The sequence below is a fragment of the Callithrix jacchus genome, chromosome 13, assembly GCF_049354715.1.
Source record: "Callithrix jacchus isolate 240 chromosome 13, calJac240_pri, whole genome shotgun sequence".
NCBI classification, from domain to species: Eukaryota; Metazoa; Chordata; class Mammalia; order Primates; family Cebidae; genus Callithrix; species Callithrix jacchus.
The window spans coordinates 53,580,677-53,604,053 of record NC_133514.1 but is presented as its reverse complement, the minus strand read 5'-3'; the positions used below and the strand labels follow the sequence as shown (position 1 = coordinate 53,604,053).

The 23,377-nt window shown below is 38.8% G+C and overlaps 1 protein-coding gene across 3 annotated transcripts in view; it reads left to right on the top strand.

Annotated features, from left to right (window-relative positions):
• Positions 1–23,377, top strand: part of TWSG1 (twisted gastrulation BMP signaling modulator 1) — a 64,797-nt gene that overhangs the window by 17,046 nt on the left and 24,374 nt on the right. For all 3 annotated transcript variants that reach the window (XM_008979484.5, XM_008979483.5, XM_002757054.7), the window contains exon 3: positions 10,400–10,499. In XM_008979484.5, the coding sequence (XP_008977732.1) occupies positions 10,400–10,499 (100 nt within the window). The remainder of the gene's footprint in view (positions 1–10,399; positions 10,500–23,377) is intronic.

The following is a 23,377-nucleotide window of genomic DNA, read 5'->3' as shown; positions in this document are numbered from 1 at the left end:
TCCAAATAAATGTTTATTTGTTATTATAAAAATATATTTTCTAGCCCCAAATTCAGAAAATACAGAGAAGTAGAAAAAAAAAGATTAAATCATTGTTAGCCCTATTATCCAAACACATACTACTCTTACTATTTTGATATAGCTCCTTCTGATTTTATTCTGTATTTCGATGACTTTTAGCAATTATATGGTATATACAACTTCTGTGTTTTACATTTTCACTAACACTGTTTTATGTTTCTTTGAAAAAAAATTGTGTTAGGTTAGAAAATTTCAGTTTTAGGTTAAAAGCAAATTAAAGCAATATATTTTCAGAATTAGAACTGTTTTCTGTGTTGCTTTCTTTAATACCAACTTGAAATAATGCTTTGTATTTTTCAATTTAGGGGGTTTTTTGTTAAATTTATGGAGAAACCCCAGTGTACCATGCTGGGTTTTTTGTTTTGTTTTTTTTGTTTATTGAGATGGAGTCTCTTTGTCGCCCAGACTGGAGTATGGTGGCTCCATCTCAGCTCACTGCAACCTCCGCCTCCTGTGATCAAGTGATTTTCCTGCCTCAGCCTCCCAAGTAGCTGGGATTACAGTCACGTACTACTATGCCCAGCTAAGTTTGTATTTTTTTAGTAGAGGCTAGGTTTCACCATTTTGGCCAGACTGGTCTCAAACTCCTGAGCTCAAGCAGTCCATCCACGTTTGCCTCCCAAAATGCTGGGATTACAGACATAAGCCACTGTTCCTGGCCTGTTCACTCTTTTTAGATGTGCAGTTTTATGATATCTGACAAACATATACTCACATAACTACTACTACAATCAAGATAGAGAATATTTTTCATCACCCTAAAACATTCTCTTGTGCCCCTTTGTAGTTGGACCTAGCTTTTTCCCTAGCCTCAGCCCCTGGCAACCACTGATTTAATTTTTTTCCCTATAGTTTTGCCTTTTCCAGAATGTTATATAAATAGAATCATACAGTATATAGCCTTTTGTTCTGTCTTCTTTCATTCAGTCTAATGCTTTTGAGATTGATCCATATTATTGCGTGTGTTGGGTAGTTCTTTCCTTTTTATTGATGAGTAGGATTCCATTGTGCGGATGTACTGCAATTTTTTTATCCATTCACTGGTTGCTGGACTGACCTTGCATGGTTTACAGTTTTCAGTAATTATGAATTATGTTGATACTTTCCCACATGGGTCTTTTTATGGACCTATGTTTTAATTTTTCTTGAGTAAATACCTAGGATTGGGATTGCTGGGTCGCCAAAGCATTTTGATATTCGTTATCTCATTGAGATCCCAGAAAATCCAGCAATACCATTCCTTTTTTATGACTGGGAAACCAAGACTCAGGGCTTAAAACCAGATCCTGGAATCCAGCTTATGGGCTTATGAAGGGGATTGCTGGGTCACCAAAGCATTTTGATATCCATTATCTCATTGAGATCCCAGAAAATCCAGCAATACCATTCCTTTTTTATGACCGGGAAACTGAGACTCAGGGCTTAAAACCAGAACCTGTAAGTCTAAGTCATTTGCTATCTTTACTAGAATATAATGTTTTTTTCACTGATATTTCCTTATTTTATTATAGCAACAGGGTTAACAAATCTCTCAGATCTTTACAACAAGAATGGAAATATTTATCAGTGACCAAGGGTCAATATAAATAAGATGTTTTTCTCAAGTTGTTAGTTTCCATTTCTGACTAGAAGTTTGGAAGTTCATACAATAAATGTTAACTTTCTCTTTCTCTCTCTTTCTTTTTTTTTGAGACAGAGTCTTGCTCTGTTGCCAGGCTGGAGTGCAGTGGCATGATCTCGGCTCACTGCAGCCTCTCCCGCCCAGGTTCAAGTGATTATCCTGCATCAGCCTGCTGACTAGCTGGGACTACAGGCACATGCCACCATGCCCAGCTAATTTTTGTATTTTTAGTAGGGACCAGGTTTCACCATGTTGGCCAGGATGATCTCGATCTCTTGACCTCATGATCTGACTGTCTCAGCCTCCCAAAGTGCTGGGATTACAGGCATTGATTACTGTGCCTGGCTGAATGTTAACTCTTAAAGTCTAGTCTTAGTCTTAGACAAATATCCTCCTCTCAGTTTATTTCGCATAAATAATTAATATCTCACCAGAACATCAGTTGTACAGTCATGCACTGCATAACATCATTTTGGTCAATGTCAGACAACATATATGATGGTGGTCACATAAGATTATAATACTGTATTTTTATTGTACCTTTTCTATGTTTAGAAATGTTTAGATATGCAAATACTTACCATTGCTTATTCAGGACAGTAACATGCTGTACAGATTTGTAACCTAGGAGCAATAGGCTATACCGTATAGCCTAGGATTATAGTAGCCTCTACCATGTAGGTTTGTGTAAGTATATGCTGATGTTCATATAATAAGAAATTTGCCTAAGGTGCATTTTTCAGAATGTATCCTTATCCTTAAGCAGTAAAGCATGACTGTATATGGAATGAGAGTCTTCTCTAAAGATGATTGAATGGTATATAAAATCTGTCTTTTGACTTATAAAAATTTGAAATTCTCTGTTATATTGAAGGTTTCCCTTAATATGAATTTAGTAAAATACATTTTGAATGATTAGATTTTTCCCTCAAACTTTTCATCCTGCTAGACTTTCATTTCATATAAGCTTTAAAAACAGTTTGCCAAAGTCTCTCTAAATACTCATGCTGGTCAGTAGAGAGTAGCTCAAATGTATAAATTTCAGTTTTCCATTTAGTGTAAAGTTTTAATTTTTTTCCATCATAAAATTATTGAACAATGTGTTTACCAACCTTTAAGAACATGTAGCATAGTTCTTTACACATAGAACATGTCTTATTCCATATTACCTTGCCTCTAACATTCAAGAACAGTGGGCTACCAAAAGCTTTGAGTCAGAAGACCTTGTTTCAAAGCCGCAGTTGTATGAAGTCACAGAAATCATGAAACCACTCATTTTCAGCCTTCCCTTCTTCACATGAAGAATGACCGCAATTTCTCTGTAACTTGCAGACTAGGGAAGCAGAAGATATAGTCATTAACCAGCAAAGCAACAAAAAATTTAAGTATTGCATTCTAAGTCACTGGTTTTGCATCTCTTAGTCAATGATTCCAATTTTACCTTTACAAACAATGATTAAACTTGGGCAGTAGCATTTCTAGTTGTACTGAGAGTGAAATACTGCCTTTGATTAAATAACCTAAATAATTATCTAAGTTTAATTATGGGCTTATTCTAAGAGATTAATAACTGTAATTATTTAAATGTTAACTTAATGAAAAATCACTTTTATATTTCTCATTTTAATGTTTAAAAAACAAGAATACCTAACCATAACTGGGGTAAAATTCCAGCCACTAATTGAATGAAGTTGTATAAATTTCATGACTTCATTTAAAAAATAAGGGCAATAACGACATGACTTTGTATAAGATTCAAGACAATGCATATAAAACACTTAGCACAGTGCCTGTAAGGATTAAATAGAACCCTTTTAAGGACTTTGGAGGAGGTGGTGGCAGTAAATAACTGGAAACATTGAGTCAGTCTTTATTTTGGACTTCTTTGAACTTGGTGTTTAGTTTTGATCACATGTTCCATTCAACTGAGCAATACCCAAGTTTAGTCATACTGAGGTTAGTAGAATATATAAATAACCCAGTCCAAAGAGAAAATTCTAAATTTCAGCTCTACCACATTTTCTGTTTAAGAAGTGGAGACTTTTAAATAATAGTAAAATAGAAGCTGATGAAGTTTATGAAGGTGATAAAAAATGAGAAAGTAGACAAGGTGTGGAAAGAATTAAGAATTTAATCTGTTTCTGAATATTGGCATATCAGTGTACTGTTATGCAATGATTAAATTATGTTGGCAGATTTTTATGATAGAGAAATGCTAATTTTTTTAGATCAGGGTAGTATATAATCATCGTTTTGTTAGACATGCATAGGAATTTACCAAAGTGGGAGGAATTTGTGTTTTTTTTCTTGCTACTCTAGTAGATATTTTCCAAAGTCTTATATAATTAAAGAAATACTTTAAAACATTTTGGTAAACGTTTCTTTTTATCTTGACTTTAGACTTTCTGGTTATAGAAGACTTGGGTCCATATAACTGAAACAACTAGGGGTAAAGTTTTCAAGTATCCTGAAGAACAGATTATGCTTGATTTAAATGGGGCAGTTTTTGTGTTTTTCTGTATCCTTGTTTCAGCACAGTTTTTTTCTTTTGTATTTTCAATACATGAGTTCAAAGCACTTTACAAATGTTTGTTATATTTAGAAACATCCTCACCGCAGCTTGCTTGCTGTTAAAAATAGTATATATTTTTGGGGCCAGGCGCAGTGGCTCATGCCTGTAATCCTAGCATTTTGGGAGGCCAAAGCGGGCAGATCAGGAAGTCAGGAGATCGAGACTATTCTGGCCAACATGGTGAAACCCTATCTCTACTAAAAATACAAAAATTAGCTGGGTGTGGTGGCAGGGGCCCATAATCCCAGCTACTTGGGAGGCTGAGGCAGAAGAGTCACTTGAACCAAGGAGACAGTGAGCTGAGATTGTGCCACTGCACTGTAGCCTGTCGACTCCATCTCTCACACACACACACACACACACGCACACAAAATATGTATGTGTGGTGTGTGTATTTTGAAATATGTTCACAACCAAACGTTATTCAATAATGTGATTTTTGAGGACATGTAGAATGAATAGAAAAAAAAATTACTTGATGAGCTTCATAAAGCTGTTATTTATTGTTATTTGCATGTGGAAATTCATTGTTTCACTTTGTTTCTTGACATAAAAACAGTAGTCATAGAGTAGACATATTTTTGCTCTCTTTATTTTGCAGTAAGATTTTAAATGCCATCTGTTAAATTTGCCTATTATATTTCTCCTGAAAAGTAAGAGGTGTATTTTTGAAAATGGTAAAGGCACAAATGCTGATTCAAAAGATCGAGTTGAGGAACTTTTCTTATTTGACAAACTCCTAAAATGAATGCTGACATGAGTTATGAAGAATAGAGAGTATTTATGTATGTGGAGTATTTGATGTGGTAAATGTTCATTTACCCAAATTATGAACATTTCTTAATATGGTGATTAAATTTCTTCTTTATTAAGACAAAAGTCTGTAGTAGGATAGACAGGAGAATATTAGCCAAGGTATTGTTGTTTGGTGTCCAACGAGTTTTGATAGTAATTTTTACCATGACTGGATTTTTGTCTCTTTAATAGTACAGTAATTAAAGCTTATCTCTGTCATTTCCCCCTTGTTTCTCCTTACCATAGCTTTCACATGGTATTCTATCACTAAATTATAAAGCCGTAAGCATATGACTGCAGCATATTACTCTCTCACACCACCATGTAAAAGTACAGGACAGGCATCTATTAAGAGGGTGTGAAATACATTTAATCTTCAGGGCTAGATAACCTGGGAGCAAGTTTTATATAGGCTGTTAGTTTTAACCTTCCATTTGTTAGCAGTAATCTCAGTCTCACCCACCTTTTCATTTTAGTTTAAAATACTTCACAAATATCTGGCAGTAAAAGGCATAATGAATGCTTCACAGACTCAGATTTCTCTAATGGAAGCCATTAAATTAACATTCATTAAAAAAAATTATTTGGCATAATATACAGTAATTCATTTAGCAAGCTACCATTTGGAAGCTGCAGAAGAAGGAGAGACACTATATTCTTTGAATAAATTTGTTACTTTTCTAGTTTGTTTCTCTTTAGTTGGTTTAGTTAATAATGTAAATATAGGTTGAACATCTCAAATCCAAAAATCTGAAATCCAAAATGATCCAGAATCGGAAACTTTCTGACCATTGACATGACATCAAAGGAAATGCTCATTGAAAGACTACATTTTTGGATGTGGGATGCTCAACTAGTATGACGCAAATATTACAAAATCCAAAAACCTCAAAATCTGAAAGACTTTTGGTACTCCGCATTTCAGATAAGGAATACTCAACCTATATAAGCAACTAAGATAGTAAAAGGATATTTTCTACATATAATGTAAATTTAAAATTTTTTAAAAGCTTTATTTCTTGTGACTAAGTGCTAACCTTTATAAATTAAAAAAAAAAAAAGATTGTCAGTATTCTCATCTGATAGTATTTCTAAAAAGTATGTACTCAGAAAATGTTCTCTCACTCCAAAGACAAAGTATAGCTTTGGCAACTCTGGTTTTCTAGGTTTCCAACTAAGTTTGAGCTTATCTGAATCAAGCATCACCAGTTTTGTGATGAAGTAGCTATATTTCTCATTAATCCCTGCCCTTTCATTTCCCTTCTTTCTAATAGGCCCAGCAAAGTTACCTAATGTCTGTGTCACATGAATGCAGCCTGAGTGCACAAAATTCTGCAGTACTAAAATATTATAACGTGCATATATTAGGTCACAACATATACACTTATATAAAACTAATGAATTAGTTAGAAAATAGCACAAGTGTTGATTCTTGGAAGTGCTATATAAGCTGGGCATAGTGGCTCATGCCTATAATCCTAGCACTTTGGGAGGCCGAGGTGGACGTCAGGAGTTTGAGACCAGTCCGGCCAATGTGATGAAACCCTGTCTCTACTAAAAATACAAAAATTAGCCAGGCATGGTGGCAGGTACCTGTAATCCCAGCTACTTGGGAGGCTGAGGCAGGAGAATTACTTGAACCCGGGAGATGAAGGTTGCAGTGAGCTGAGGTCATGCCACTGCACTCCAGCCTGGGTGGCAGCAAGACTCCGTCTCAAAAAATAAAAATGTGCTGTAACTTTTGGAGACAAAAAACAACAACAAAACCCAGGGAATTAAAATCAGTGCTGCAAAAAATGTCATGTTAGAATGATGGGCTGACTCCAATAGTCCAGAAATACAATTTGAATTTAATAGGGATAAATATTATGACCTGTGTTTACATTTTAAAAACACAGTATTGAGGTACGGAAATGAGAAATAATGGTTACATTGCACTAGTTAATTTTTAAAAACATATATATCAATAACATTCCATTAGGTCTCAGATTTTTTTTTTTTTTTGAGACGGAGTCTTGTTCTGTAGCCAGGCTGGAGTGCAGTGGAGTGATCTCCGCTCACTGCAACCTCCATCTCCTGGGTTCAAGTGATTCTTCTGCCTCAGCCTCCCAAGTAGCTAGGACTACAGTCACACACCACCACACCCAGCTAATTTTTGTATTTTTAGTAGAGATGGAGTTTCACCATGTTGGCCAGGATGGTCTCGATCTCTTGAGCTTGTGATCTGCCCACCTTACAGGCGTGAGCCACTGCACCCAGCAGGTCTCAGATTTTTTGTTTTTTTTTTTTTTCCGAGACGGAGTTTCGCTCTTATTACCCAGGCTGGAGTGCAGTGGAGCAGTCTCGGCTCACCGCAACCTCCGCGTCCTGGTTTCAGGCAATTCTCCTGCCTCAGCCTCCTGAGTAGCTGGGATTACAGGCATGCGCCACCATGCCCAGCTAATTTTTTTTGTATTTTTAGTAGAGACTGGGTTTCACCATGTTGACCAGGATGGTCTCGATCTCTTGACCTCGTGATCTACCCACCTCAGCCTCCCAAAGTGCTGGGATTACAGGCGTGAGCCACCGTGCCCGGCCCAGGTCTCAGATTTTAAAAATCTTATTGAAATGATTTGTTGGAATGGTTTGAAAGTAACACAGTTGCTGACAGCATATTGCTACCCAAAACAAACAAATTTTAGGCTTCTTTAATTTTAAAAACTAGTGTTCACAATCAAGAAGGTAAGAGGGATTCTCTGCTTCTTCGCTAGACATTATGCCCTAAGGAGGAGGAGGAGAGGGAGGGGGAGTCGGAGAGGGGTGATGATGATTTAGAATTACCAAACTTTGACCTAATGACAAAGCTAATGGCAGAGTGATACAATGTAACATCATGTCATGGGGAACAAGTGATGAAACCATGGGAGTAAAATGATCTAAAATGAGGAGATGGGGGAATAAAAATAGACATAATTTTGTTTTAAACAGGTCTTTTTTGGTTGGAAGTAACCAAAGCCTACTCCAATTGATACAGATATCTCAATGAAGAATATCTCCAACTGATAACAGTATCTCTAAGAACAGGAAGTACCTTATTAGGACTAGAGCATTATTAGGAATCAGAATGGCTTATTCCCTCCCTTCTCTTCTTGTGACCATGAATGTCATGGTGCTTATCTTTGGAAAGCAGGAATGGGGGAGCCATAGGATAATTTTTTACCTGGTATTTTGAAATGGCCTTCTCAGCCCCAGCTTTGTATCATCTCCTAACAGAGATTGACATGTTCATGTTCCTAACAGAGATTAACAAGTATCTGTTTTACTTCCAAAATCTTGGAAGACAGTCTCATTGACCAGCTACAGTCTGTTTTCTACCTCTGTTCCGATTATTTGTAGCCGGGAAAAAGAAAGGTGATATAGTTCAAAACAGAGCTGGAGACAGACAGGAGGGTGGGAATCAAGGGCAGATGTTCTAAACTGTTCGGTGCAGGTGCCATGAAAAATTAGAATGGTTTTGTTGAAGAGTAATTATATTTGGAGGAGGTGGGTCTTAAGGAACAGGCTTCTGGGAATCAGGCTTCAGTTCAACGAAAGAAAACACTTTAAACTTCATAAGATTGGGACAGTCTATTTTGGATTATAAATTCCTTAATAGCTGTGGGCTGCAATGGCCATTTGTTGATGGAACATTATAGAAGAGATTCAGGTGTTAGATGGAAGGATGGTTTTGTTGACCTGTGAAGTTCCTTCTAAGCCTGAGAGTAAAATGAGTTTTGTCATAAGTTATTTCTACCAAAATAATAAAATATATTTTTCTTATAACTATATATGGTTTCTTAAACCAAGGAAAGTCAAAAGTGATGGCTATAGAATTTCCATTTCAGTTGGTGTGGGAAGTAGAAAGTTCCTTCCTTTTTAAAGTTTCCTTTCTCGTTAAAGAATAAATCATAAGTATGCTAAAAATTCTTTGTTAAGCCCAATTCTATATAGCTGTTAAACATGCCATGCTTACAGACACATAGTATATTCTGTGTCCTTGTACTTTAACCAAGATATCGATGCTGGATGTGCTCACAGGCATGTCTCAGCTCTCCATTGCTTTTACCTGTTTAGAAAAGTTTTAAATTGTTAGCCAATCGGGTTTTCGTTTAGATTGTGAGGTCTGGCTCCAGCCAATGGAGATCAGACACAGCAGTAAGGTTGACCCTGAACGCATAAGGGATAAATTTGTCTGTTTTCCTTTGTTCATTGTAGTCTCTGGCAAGATGGCTAGTGAGAGTATCCTTCCTGCAGTCCAGGAAGTAAAACTTGCGTTGCTAAAAAATCCTTTGTCTCCGTGCTGATTTTTCTTTGCGGCACTGAGCATCTATTTCCAACAGTTAAGTTTGTTCAGGAGTGGCAGTCTGGTGGCAAGGGGAGGGCAGGGGCAAGCACTAAAGGAATTGCTTTGGAGCTTCATGTACTATCATGTAAGCTATCTTAGCTCTTGTGGAGTGACAAACCACCCTAAAGTTTAGTGGGTTAAAACAGTAGCCATTTGTTTAGCTCTTGTTTCTGTGGGTTGGCAGTTTGAGCCTGGATCAGCTGGGTGGTTTTCTGGCCTTATTCCTGTGTCTGTTGGCAGCTGCTGGTTGGTTGGAAGCTGGCTGATCTAGGATGGCAGCAGGTGGACTGACTTGTCTGCCTTAAGTCAGAAGTGACATAATGTCATGTCCACTGAACTCTGTTGATCAGAGTGAGTCTCAGGATCACCTAAATTCAAGAGGTCTAGAAATTGACCTTGTCCCTTGATCAGAGAAGCTGCAAAGCTACATTGCAAAGAGGGGAGACCCTAGGGAGGGGAATAATTGTCACCTTCTTTGTAAATAATCTACCATATCAACCATACTGTTTTCTGTATCATGGAACAATAAAAATAGCATTTTAAAAGGTTCTTTTACTCACATTTTACATATTCAGAAACCCTACAAACCCCTATTTGTATAGATAAATATGGATAATGAATATAATAGCTGAAAAGCAGGTTTTGTTCTTGTACTGAATTATTCGTTGAAGTAGTGTGGATAGTCAAGTTATGGATTATAAAATAAAATATTTTCCTTCTCTCAAAATAAGGTAAAAGCATTCAAAATATGTTCACTGAATGTGTCCCAAAAAAATCTACTTGAAATTGTATATATTTATGTTCTGATGAATAGTTAATAATGTTGAATAAAATAATGTTGAATACAAAATTATATCAAGAATACATTACTGTAAATGCAAATGTGGCAGGGTTTTTTGCTTAATAAGTAACAGTTTTATATATAGTTATTTGGAATTTGAAGTTGAACCATCTGTCTTATTTCTAGGAGCTCTGCCAGTGCCGGCCAGGTGAAGGCAATTGCTCCTGCTGTAAGGAGTGCATGCTGTGTCTTGGGGCCCTTTGGGACGAGTGCTGCGACTGTGTTGGTAAGTTGATACCAAGTGAGACTTATTAATATTTCTTATCCCAGAATCCTTGGCTTTAAGAGACTTTAAGGAATATAAATGTAGTGTATATGTATAAACAAGTCTGTGTGTGAGATATAGTAAACATACAGAACATTGTGTTTTTACATTCAATTGTATTCAACAGTATTTGCATAGGTATGTATTGAAAAGTGCTTATCCTTGGGAAGTAGGAGTTGGGGAGCGAGGGCAGAATTTTTAAGTTTTTATTTTGAAAGTTTTTATACCGTTAAATTTTTTATAAGTGGCAACATTTTGTTTTGTTTTTAATAAGAAGTAGGTTTTATAAGAAGAAACATTCTCTAGGATGTTTAGAAACATTCTCTTAAAAAAGCCAGGTTCAAAAGTATGTTTTTAGCATGCTATCATTTGTGTGTTAGAAAAGAAACTTATGTGTGTAGGAAGAAACACCTTTCAGCCCTTCTCTGACCAGTTAACTCATTTTCAACTTTTAAAACCCCAGTTTAAGTATCCCCTTTCCTCAGAAACCTTCTTATTTGACTGAGATAGAGGATTCTCTGTGCTTCTTCTGATAGATCATTGACTGCATGCTCCTATAATTGTTGTTTTGCATGTTTCTTCAACAGAGTATAAACTCCTTAAGAACAGGAATATAGTCATATTGATCTTTACATTATCCTTTATCAAACTAGGCTATATGCATATATTTTGGAATTCATATAGTACTAAAACAATCCCATCTCACTTCTTTCCAATCCTTTGATCCTATGCCCAGAGACTACCACTTTCAACTTATCAGTGTTGCATTGCTTCTAATTCTGATAACCCTATACTACTCTCTTGATTCTTTGACTTTAGAAACTATCAGTTGACTTCCTCTTATGGTAGACAAGCATTTAGTTCTCTTACCTGTTATCTTCCCAATGTGATTTTATCACTCCTTCTAGTAAAATCAGTATTTACCCTAATAATTACTCTAATGAATTTATAATATTATATACTCATTTGATGTGTAATAATGTAAGAGCACTAATTAATTAAATGAGTTATCCCATTATCTGTCTTTCTGCATTTTGGGTGTACTTCTTGAGATATTTCCTAATCTTTTCACCCTTGTATTAATTTTTTAAATTTGTACTTCCTTTTTTAGTTTTCAAGAGCCCTTCTCTGATTGTCTTTTTTGAAGGAACATACTGTTCTTGTTTTATATTTAATCTTTCTGGGATTATTAATTATACAGTTTTGTGGTTGCTGTTGAGTTTTTTTCTTCTACTCTTTGCATGGTTTCCATTTTCTTAGGTGTTTGGTGACCCTTAGCTGTCTATTCTTATGTAGAATTTAGGTACTCCAAAGCAGATTGGGAGCCCTGTGCTTGTGGATAGGACATGGAATCTAGTTTGCCTAACTAAAAGGTGGCTGGAGGATAAACTGCCTTTTTCACTGACGAGCCCTCTACTTCACGTCTATAGATCTTTCCCTTTAGGATTTCACAGTTTCTCTAGAGAAAGATCTCCTGATTTCCTGCTGGGGAACCAGGAGAGGCTGGGGTAAGTGACAGTATTCCAGGCTGCAAATGTTCTGGAAACCCAAAGGATGAGGTCAAGATGAAGAATAGGCATACTTTTATTTACTTTCCTTGTTTTTTTCCCCATACTCATCTCTACCCTTTACCATTTTTGGCATTCCCAGTCCAACAAGACCTCTTTGGTTTAATTTCTCTAAAGAATAACTCTCTCATCTTCTACAGTTGTGGAAGAAGAGACAGGGACCTGAAGGTGTAACTACACAGAGAATAGGCTTGCCTCTGCCTCATTGGTGCCTCCAGCTCCTAAGTCTCCCCATTGTTCCATGGGGCGCATGGCCTGTGTGAAGACTCTGCTCAGTCAGGTACCTTTAGCTCTTAGCTTCTCCGCAGATAGAGTTAGTGTTTCCATTTCTTGTTTTTCTTTAGTGTTTTGTAGTGAATTCTGAAAGAATGGGGGCAGAAGTGTCTTTTCCTCTTATATTCATCTTGGTATCTCTTAACAGCTAGCTTTGAATTATTTTAGGGCATTAACTATATATTAATTTAATATGTGCAATAAAAGTAAAAAAGAGGAAATAGCCATCTTTAATATACACATGTAAAAAAATTTTTTTGAGACAGGGCATAGAATCTAGGATCTTGTTATATTACCCAGGCTAGAGTGCAGTGGTGTGATCATGGCTCACTGCAGGCTCAACCTCCTAGCCTCAAGCAGTCGTCCTGCCTCAGTCTCCCAAGTAGATGGGACTACAGGCATGAGCATGACACTCAGCTAATTTTTGTAGTTTTGGTGGAGACAGGGTTTCGCCATGTTGCCCAGGCTGGTTTCAAACTCCTGGGCTCAAGTGATCCACCTGCCTTGGCCTCCCAAAGTGCTGGGATTACAGGTGTGAGCCAATGTGCCCAGCCTCACACATAAGAATTTAATTTAAACATGGATGCCAGAAAGCACAAATGAACTTTTACTAATAATATTGACTAAAATAATGTGTATGTATGCATGTGAGAGTGTGTGTATATGTGAAGTATATGTGTGTTATAAATATGTGTGTCTTAACCATCACACCATAATGACAGTGCTGTTCAGCATCTTCTTTTAGGAAGAGATTTCTCCATTTTTTCCACCAAGAAAGAATAATTATACACGCTTATGTCTCTACAATTTCAGAAGCACCTGGTATGCTTCCAGGCTAGTTCTGATTTATCTAAAACCTTTAAGGGTTGGATGTCCAGTTTTAAACTTTGAGTAAGTTCATAATGTAATTTTATCTTTCATTTTAAATTAAGTTAATCTTTCTACTTTCTAAGATAAAATTGAGATATTCCAGTTCTATTTATATAGCAATACTCCTCCTTGTAGGCAGTTCTCCTCCAAATTAGGCACTCTTAACATCCTTTGCAAAACTGGCTGCTCCTCCTTCCTAAGATGAAATAGTCCCCATACTTTTCATAGGTGGGGCACAGACCTCTGAGAGAACCCAAATTAGAGTGCAGCCTTCCTTTCCTCTCTCATTCTGTGGACTTTAGCACATACTTTCTCTAGGAAGCTTTCTCCTGTGGCTCCCTTTTATAAGAGCTTCTCTTTTCTGATTTTTTTCTTAAAGTAGGAGTAACCACCATAGTTCATTTTTGTCTTTGCTATCCAACATATTCCTCAAATCCTATGCATTTTGGATCCTAGATCTCCACACACAAGCTCTTTTTTGCTTTTTTTTTTTTAACTGTTTTTACTTTTCCAAATCTACACAAAAATAGAGAGTACAGTGATCTGCTATGTACGTACTACCAACTTTAACAGTCAGCAATACATTGCCGGACTCGTTTCATCCATTCATCTGTTTGTTGGTATGTGTCTCTTTCCTCCCCCACAACCTTTTGTTTTGCTTGGGTATTGTAAAGTAAATCATTTCACTATTACCCCTGAGGTACTTTAGTTATACATCTCAAAAAAAGAGTATTCTTACATACACAATGTCATTACTATGCCTAATATAATTAACAGCACATCTTTATTTCATTTTTATTTTTGTTTTTGAGACAGAGTTTTGATCTCTCGCCCAGGCTAGAGTGCACTGGCACAATCTTGGCTCACTGCAACCCCCACCTCCTGGGTTCAAGTGATTCTCCTGCCTCAGCCTCCCAGGTAGCTGGGACTACAGACACACGCCACCACACCCAGATAACTTTTTGTATTTTTTTGTAGAGATGGGATTTCACCACGTTGGCCAGGCTTTCTTGAACTCCTGACCTCAAGTGATCTGCCCGCCTTGGCCTCCCAAAGTGCTGGGATTGCACCCAGCACTGCACCCAGCCACTGCACCCAGCCATTTAACAGTACTTCTTTAATATCATCTAGTACCCACTCAGATCATACTTGGATTTCACTGATTGACTAAAATGTTTTTTACAGTGGTTTTACTCAAGATTCAACAAAGTTTACTCACTGTATTTGGTCGTTAGATTTCTTTTTTTTTTTTTTTTTTTTTTTGAGACGGAGTTTCGCTCTTGTTACCCAGGCTGGAGGGCAATGGCGCAGTCTCGGCTCACCGCAACCTCCGCCCCCTGGGTTCAGGCAATTCTCCTGCCTCAGCCTCCTGAGTAGCTGGGATTACAGGCACGCGCCACCGTGCCCAGCTAATTTTTTGTAATTTTTAGTAGAGACGGGGTTTCACCATGTTGACCAGGATGGTCTCGATCTGTTGACCTCGTGATCCACCCGCCTCGGCCTCCCAAAGTGCTGGGATTACAGGCTTGAGCCACCGCGCCCAGCCGGTCGTTAGATTTCTTAAGTTTCTTTTATTCTAAAACAGTTTATCCTCCCCCTCTTTCCCATCCTTTAATATTCCATTGACTTTTTGAAGAAACTAGTCAGTCATGATTGGTTTCTTCAAAATAAACCACATTTTGGAATTGGCTGATTGCTTCCTGTAGTTATTTACTTGGTCTTCTGTATTTCCTGTAGACTGGAAGTTAGATATAAAGGCTTGATTAGATCGAGGCTCAATTTTTGGGGAGGAGGGTACAGTGGTACAGTGTACACAAAGGCAAACAATATCCAGACATCCTGCTTTTAGTAATGCTAAAATTGATCTCATGAGCTCAGATGGTGAAAGTCTGATCCCTTTGTGAAAAATGTCCCCATCAGCCTTTCACCCGTTGATTGCACCCATTGCCTGAGTCAGCTACTTCATTATAAGTTGTAAAACAGCCAGGTGCCGTCGCTCATGCCTGTAATTCCAGCACTTTGGGAGGCCAAGGCAGGGGGCAGATTACCTTAAGTCAGGAGTGCAAGACCAGCCTGGCCAACATGGTGAAACCCCGTTGCTACTAAAAATACAAAAATTAGCCAGGTGTGTTGGTGGGCACCTGTAATCCCAGCTACTAGGGAGGCTAAGACAGGAGAATTGCTTGAACCCAGAAGGTGGAGATTGCAGTGAGCTGAGATTATGCCACTGCACTCCAGGCTGGGCGACAGAGACTCTGTCTCAAAAAAGACAAAAAGTTGTAGAACAATGATTTTCTATTTTTATCTTCTGCAGTTATTAGCTGGAATTTTTCTGTGTAATGTAAATGGAATCATTCATTACTACATAGTAGCTTAAAATACATTTTAGAAAAACATGAAATGATGACTGATTTAATAATATGGACTCTTTAATGGCATTAAGATATTATAACTTTGATTCATGTTTAATGTGCATTAAAAGTTGGATTCTGCCTGAGCATGATGGCTCATGCCTGTAATTCCAGCACGTTTGGAGGCCACAGGAGGAAGATCACTTGAGCCCAGGAGTTTGAGACCAGCCTATACAACATAAGGAGACCCCATCTTTACAAAACTCTGGGAGGCCAAGTCAGGCGGATCACTTGAGTTTGAGACCAACCTGAGCAACATGGCAAAACCCCTGTCTTTATAAAAAAATATAAAATTTAGGGCAGGTGCAGTGGCTTATGCCTGTAATCCTAGCGCTTTGGGAGTCCAAGGTGGGTGGATCTCGAGGTCAGGAGTTTGAGAACAGCCTGACCAACATGGTGAAACCCTGTCTCTACTAAAATACAAAGATTAGCCAGGCATGGTGGTGCGCATCTGTAATCCCAGCTACTCAGGAGGGTGAGGCAAGAGAATCACTTCAACCTGGGACATGGAAGTTGAAGTGAGCTGAGATTGCACCACTGCACTCCAGCCTGGGCAACAGAGTGAGACTCTGTCTCAAAAAAAAAAAAAAAAAACAAGATGCACCTGCAGTCTCAGCTACTTGGGTGGGTGTGGGGGCTATGGCAGGAGAATCACTTGAGCCCAGGAGGTTGAGGCTATAGTAAACCATGTCTGAGCCACTGCACTCTAGCCTAGGTGACAAAGCAAGACTTTATTTCAAAAAAAGGAAAAAGAAAAAATGAGGCCAGGCACAGAGGCTTACACCTGTAATCCCAGCACTTTGGGAGGCTGAGACGGGTGGATCATGAGGTCAGGAGTTCAAGACCAGTCTGGTCAAGGTGGTGAAACCCTGTCTCTACTAAAAATACAAAAATTAGCCAGGCATGGTGGCCCGTGCCTATAGTCCCAGCTACCCAGGAGGCTGAGGCAGAGAACTGTTTAAACCCTGGAGGCAGAGACTGCAGTGAGCCGAGATTGTGCCACTGTACTTTAGCCTGGGCAACACAGCGACTCCGTAAGATCAGCCTGGGAAACATAGGAAGACACTGTCTCTACAATAAAAAACAAATATTAAAAATTAATTGGGGCATAGTGGTGCATGCTTGTAATCCTAGCTACTTGGAGGGCTGAGACAAGAGGATCATTTGAGCCCAGGAGTTTAAGGCTATAGTAAACTATGATTGCACCCCTGCATTCTGCACTCTGGCCTGGGTGACAGGTAGGGCTTTGTCTCAAAAAAATAAAAGAAAAAATTAATAACTTGTGTCAGTAAATCAAAACATGTCAAGCATGAACTTTTCATCTTGAACCACCTGTTTAGCATGTTGTAGAGCACTATAATTCAGTGATGCACTGTTTGTATAATGTTGATGTAGAATACCAGATTCTTTGTGGTACCAAGATCATTTGTTGTACTTAATAAATTGGAAGTATCCTAAGCTCCAAGACCATGCTGGGAAGGCTGCTGAAAACTTGCTTAGCAACCACAACTTTGCTCAATTTGCCACACCAGCTTACATAGCCTAGATGTTGCTTACTCTGGTAACTGGAAGAAAGGGGTACAGGGAAAGAGCCAGAAAAGGTGGGTGGTGTCAGGCAATGGGCACAGTGCCTGCAAAACCCCAGAAAACAGGATCAGACAGCTCTGCACTGGGAACACAACCCTGAGACAGGCTCTATCACCTAATGGATCAAACGCTTCTTCCTTAATCCTGCTGTTTGTTAGGCAGATTCCTTGAACTCTGACTTTGAACTCAGGGCTACAGTTCCAGTACTAAACTTGATGGGTCTTGGCATCTTTCTTTTGGAACATCCAGGCTTTTCATTATGACTCTGTCTCTTGTGTCTCAGGTCAGATCCAGGTAGATCTGTTGGTTCCTTCACAGAATGGATTTCTGTTTTGCTTCACTTTAACACGTTACTTTTCTAATATTAAGGAATAAATAGGTGCTAGAAGTTAAAATTTTCCATTTTTTGTTTTAAGAAAAACTATGGAAATTGTTTAGATACATCATTATTATTAATTTTCATTGACAAATAAAAATTGTATATGTTTACCCAGTGCAACAGGTTGTTTTGAAATATGTATACATTGTGGAATGGCTACATAGAGTTACTTAACATATATTATCTCACTTTTTCTGTATATGGTGAGAACACTTAGAAATAAACTCTCTTAGCAATTTTTTTATTTTGTTTTTTCTTGAGACAGGGTCTCTGTCACCCAGGCTGGGGTGCAGTGATGCTATCACAGCTCAGCTTCAACCTCCTGAGCTCAAGTGATCTTCCCACCTCAGCCTCCTGAGTAGCTGAGACTATGCTATCATGCCTGGCTAATTTTTAAATTTTTTGTAGTGATAGGGTCTCAATATGTTATCCAGGCTGGTCTTGAACTCCTGGGCTCACGTGATTCTCCTGCCTTGGCTTCCCAAAGTCCTGAGATTATAGGTGTGAGCCACTGTGCCCAGCCAGCAATTTTCAAGAATATAATACATTGTTATTAACTGTAGTCACTGTATTGTACAATAGATCTCTTGAATTTATTCTTTCTATCTAACTGAAAGTTTGCATTCGTTGATGGACACCTCCCCTTCCCCCAGCTCCTGGTAACCATTCTGCTCACTGCTTCTGTGAGTTCAACTTTTTTAGATTCCACATATAAGTGAAATCATGTGATATTAATCTTTTCGTGTCTGGTTTATTTTACTCAACATAATATCCTTCAGGTTCATCCATGTTGTTGTAAATCAGGGCCCCCAGTCCCTGAGCCATGGACTAGCACCAGTCCACAGCCTGTTAGGCATTGGGCCACACAGCAGGAGGTAAGCAGCAGGCAGGCAAGCAAGCAACACGGCCTGAGCTCCGTCTCCTCTCAGGTCAGCGGCAGCATTGGATTCTCACAGGAGCTCCAACTGTATTGTGAACTGCACATGCAAGGGGTCTTGGTTACACGCTCCTATGAGAACCTAATGCCTGATGATCTGAGGTGGAAGTTTCATCCTGAAACCATCCTGTGGCCCCAATCAGTGGAAAAATTGTCTTCCATGCAACCAGTCCTGGTGCCAAAAAGGTTGGGGACCACTGACCAGATTTCCTTCTTTTTTAAGGCTGAATAGTATTCCACTGTATATAAAATGGAATTGTATTTTATATTGTATAAATATACCACATTGTACATATATACCACATTTTCCTTATCCATTTTTGTACAATTAGGTTGATTCTCTATCTTGACTATTATGAATGAATAATACTGCAGGGAACACAGAAGTACAGCTATCTCTTTGACGTATTGAGCTAGTTCTATTTTTAATTTTTTTGGGACCCTCCATGCTGTTCTCCATAATCGTTGTACTTATTTACATTCCCACCAACAGTGTGCAAGGATTCCCTTTTCTACATGACCTCTCCAACACTTGTTGTCTTTCATCTTTTTGTAGTAGCCCTTCCAAAAGATATTAGATAATATCTTATTGTGGTTTTAATATCTTATTGTGGTTTTAATTTGTATTGCTTTGGGCTGGGCGCGGTGGCACACATCTGTAATTCCAGCACTTTGGGAGGCCGAGGCAGGTGGATCACTTCAAGTCAGGAGTTCAAGATCAGGCTGGCCAACATAGTAAAACCACATCTCTATTAAAAATACAAAAATTGGCCAGGCGCAGTGGCTCGTGTCCGTAATCCCAGCACTTTGGGAAGCCAAGGTAGGCAGATCACCTGAGGTCAGGAATTTGAGACCAGCCTGGTGAACATGGTGGAACTCTGTCTCTACTAAAAATACAAAAGTTAGCTGAGCATGGTGGCACCCACGTGCAGTCCCAGCTACTCAGGAGGCTGAAGCAGGAGAATCACTTGAGCCCAGGAGGCTGAAGTTCAGTAAGCCAAGGTCATGCCACTGCACACCAGCCTGGCAACAGAGCGAGACTCTGTCTCAAAAAAAAAAAAAAAAAAAATTAGCTGAGCATGATAGGGCATGCTTGTAATCCCAGCTACTTGGGAGCCTGAGGCACGAGAATTGCTTGAACCCAGGAGATGGAATTTGCAGTCAGCCAAGTTAGTTCCATTGTACTCCAGCCTGGGCAACAGAGTGACTCTGTCTCAATAAATAAATAAACAAACAACAGAGTGAGACTGTGTCTCAATAAATAAATAAATTAAAATAATTAAATAATTTTTATTGCTTTGATTAGTGATTTTGAGCATTTTTACATATACAGCATATATCTCTTAGCCATTTGTATGTCTTCTTTTGAGAAATATCTATTCTGATCCTTTGCCCATTTTTTTTTCTAATCAGAGTCTCACTTTTCGCCCAGGCTGGATTGTAATGGCGCAATCTCAGCTCACTGCAACCTCCGTCTCCTGGGTTCAAGCCATTCTCCTGCCTCCACCTCCCTAGTAGATGGTATTACAGGCATCCACCACTACACCTGGCTAATTTTTGTATTTTTGGTAGTAACAGGGTTTCACCAAAAAATGAGCAGGTATAGTGGCATCTATAGTCCCAGATACTTGGGAGGCTAATGTAGGAGGATTGATTGAGCTTAAGGAGGTGGAGGTTGCAGTGAGCTGAGATTATGCCACTGCATTCCAGTCTGTGTGACAGAGCAAGACCTTGTCTCCAAAAAAAGAGTATTAGGCCTATGATGGTTGTCTATACTGAACATGAACATGTACAGAATTTTTTTCCTTGTCATCACTCCTTAAACAATAAAGTATAACAACTGTTGGCATGTTACATAACAGTATGTTCACACTGTGTTATGTATCATAAGTAATCTAGAGATTATTTCAAGTATTCCCGAGGCTGTGCATAGGTAGGTTATATGCAAATACTACACCACTTTATATAGGAGACTTGAGCATCTGTGGATTTTGGTGTTTTCTGAGGGGGTCCTGGAACCAGTCCCCCGCAGAGCTATCAAGGGATGACTGTAGTCAAATGATCTTGACAAAGGAGCAAAGGTAATACAATGGAGCAAAGATAGTCTTTTCAACAAATGGTGCTGCAACAACTGGCCATCCCTATGCAAAATATAAATCTGTACATAAATCTGTTTCACAAAAATTAACTCAAAGGAGATCACAGACCTAAATAAATGTAAACACAATACTGCGAAACTCCTAGAAGATAACATAAGAGAAAATCTAAATGACCTTGGATTTGGCAGTGACTTTTTAATTTTTTGGGTTTTTTTCAGACAGGGTCTCTACTCTGTTACCCAGATTGGAGTGCAGTGACAATATCTCGGCTCACTTGTAACCTCGACCTCCCAGGCTCAAGCCATCTTCCACCTCAGCCTCCCAAGTAACTGGGACTACAGGCACGTGCCACCATGCCTGGCTAATTTTAGTATTTTTTGTAGAGATAGGGTTTTGCCATGTTGCCCAGGCTGATCTTGAACTCCTAAGCTCAAGTGATCTACCTGCCTCAGCCTCCCAAAGTGCTGGGATTACAGGTGTGAGCTTGGCAGTGTCTTTTTAGATACAACACCAAAGGCACAATATATGAGAGAAAGAACTGACAAGCCGAATTTCATTAAAATTAAAAATTTCTACTCTGCAAAGACACAGTCAAGAAAATGAAAAGATCAGCCATAGATTGGGAGAAAATATTTACAAAAATTGTATCTAATAAAGGACTGTTTACCCAGAATATACAAAAACAAGACAAGGATGCCCTCTCTCACCACTCCTACTCAACATAGTATTGGAAGTCCTGGCCAGAGCAATGAGGCAAGAGAAAGGAATAAAAGGCATCCAAATAGGAACAGAGTAAGTCAAACTATCCCTGCTATATCTAGAAAACCCCATAGTTTCTGCCCAAAAGCTCCTTGAACTGATAAGCAACTTCAGCAAAGTTTTGGGGTATAAAATCAATATACAAAAATCAGTAGCATTTCCATACACTAATCAGCACCCATGCCGAGAGCCAAATCAGGAACTCAGTCCCATTCACAGTTGTCAAAAAATAAAATAAAATACCTAGGAATACACCTAACCAGTGAGATGAAATATTTACAATGAGAATTATAAAACACTGCTCAAAGAAATTAGAGATGACAAAAATGAAGGAAAGAACATTCCATGCTCTTCATTTATCCGTGATTTAAATAGTAAATCAGTATCATTTAAATGGTCATACTGGCCAGGTGCAGTGGTTCACACCTGTAATCCCAGCACTTTGGGAGGCCAAGATGGGCAAATCACTAAGTTTAGGAGTTCGAGACCAGCCTGGGCAACTTAACAAAACCCCATCTCTACAAAGAAAGCAAAAGAAAAAAAAAATTAGCTGGGCATGGTGGATCACGCCTGTAGTCCCACCTGCTAGGGAGGCTGAGGCTGGAGGATCACTTGAGCCTGGGAAATGAAAAAATGCTAAATATCACTAATTATTAGAGAAATGTAAATCAAAACCACAATGAGATACTATCTCACAACAGAGTGGCCATAACAGAACTACCATTTGACCCAGCAGTCCCACTACTGAGTATCTACCCAAAGGAATATAAATCATCTCCCTTAAAGACATATGTACATGTATGTTCATTTCAGCACTGTTCACAAGAGCAAAGACATGGAATCAACCTAAATGCCCATCAGTGGTAGACTGGATGAAGAAATTGTGGTACATAGACACCATGGAATACTATGCAGCCAGAGAAAAGAATGAGATCATGTCCTTTACAGGAAGATGCATAGAACTGGAAGCCATTACCCCTAGCAAATTATCACAGAAGCAGAAAACCAAAGACCGCATGTCCTCATTTATAAGTAGAAGCTAAATAATAAGAACACGTGACAGAAAGAGGGGAACAACAGATACTGGGGCCTACTCAAGAGTGGAGGCTGGGAGGAGGGAGAGGTTCAGAAAGAAAAAAAAACTATTGGATACCATGCTTAGCATCCAGGTGATGAACTAATCTGTACGCCAGATGCCTGAGTCACAGGTTCACCTATATAATGTTGGGGTTTTGGAGTGCAGGGGAGTGCTCAGCTCACTCCCTGGTGGGCTCCAGGCTCTTAGTCTCCCGCTCTCTCAAGAATGGGAGAGGGGACCACGTGGGTACACTCGTAAAGTAAATACTGGACCCCAAAGATGTTTGCAGAAAGTGATTTATTTAGGTGGAGAAAGAGAAAAGGGAGAGGAAGAGAGAGAGTTTCCACGAGAGAGTGTGTGGAAGGGGACCCCATAGGGGAAATCCACTCAGATAGGGACCTTTAACCTGGGAGGAATTCCCACCTTCTCCAAGTCCCCTGGCCAATAAGAAGTTCCTTTAAACTTCTGGGGGAGTGATTGACTTACGACCTTTTCCCACTCCCGCGAAAATTAAACAGAAGCGGTTGAATCTCCCGGATAGAGAGGCATGGGAGCAGGGCATGGCACCGGGAAGTTCTTGAACTTAAAGCTATGCCCCCTTGTGGACCCAGAAAGAGAACACATTCCCTCAGTAACAAACCTGCACATGTATCCTTGAACCTAAAATAAAAGTTAAACTGTTTTTTAAAAATAGATCCAGAGGAAAAAACTATAATGGACAATACAGTTCTATATAAAGGAAATACAGCTATCCATGTATCCTATTGTAGAATAAAGAGACTTGTTTCAAAAAAAATTCTTAGTATTTTTATTAGAAGTGCATTGAATCTATAAATCCATTTGTAGAGAATTGATAAAGTTTTATTTATTTATTTTTC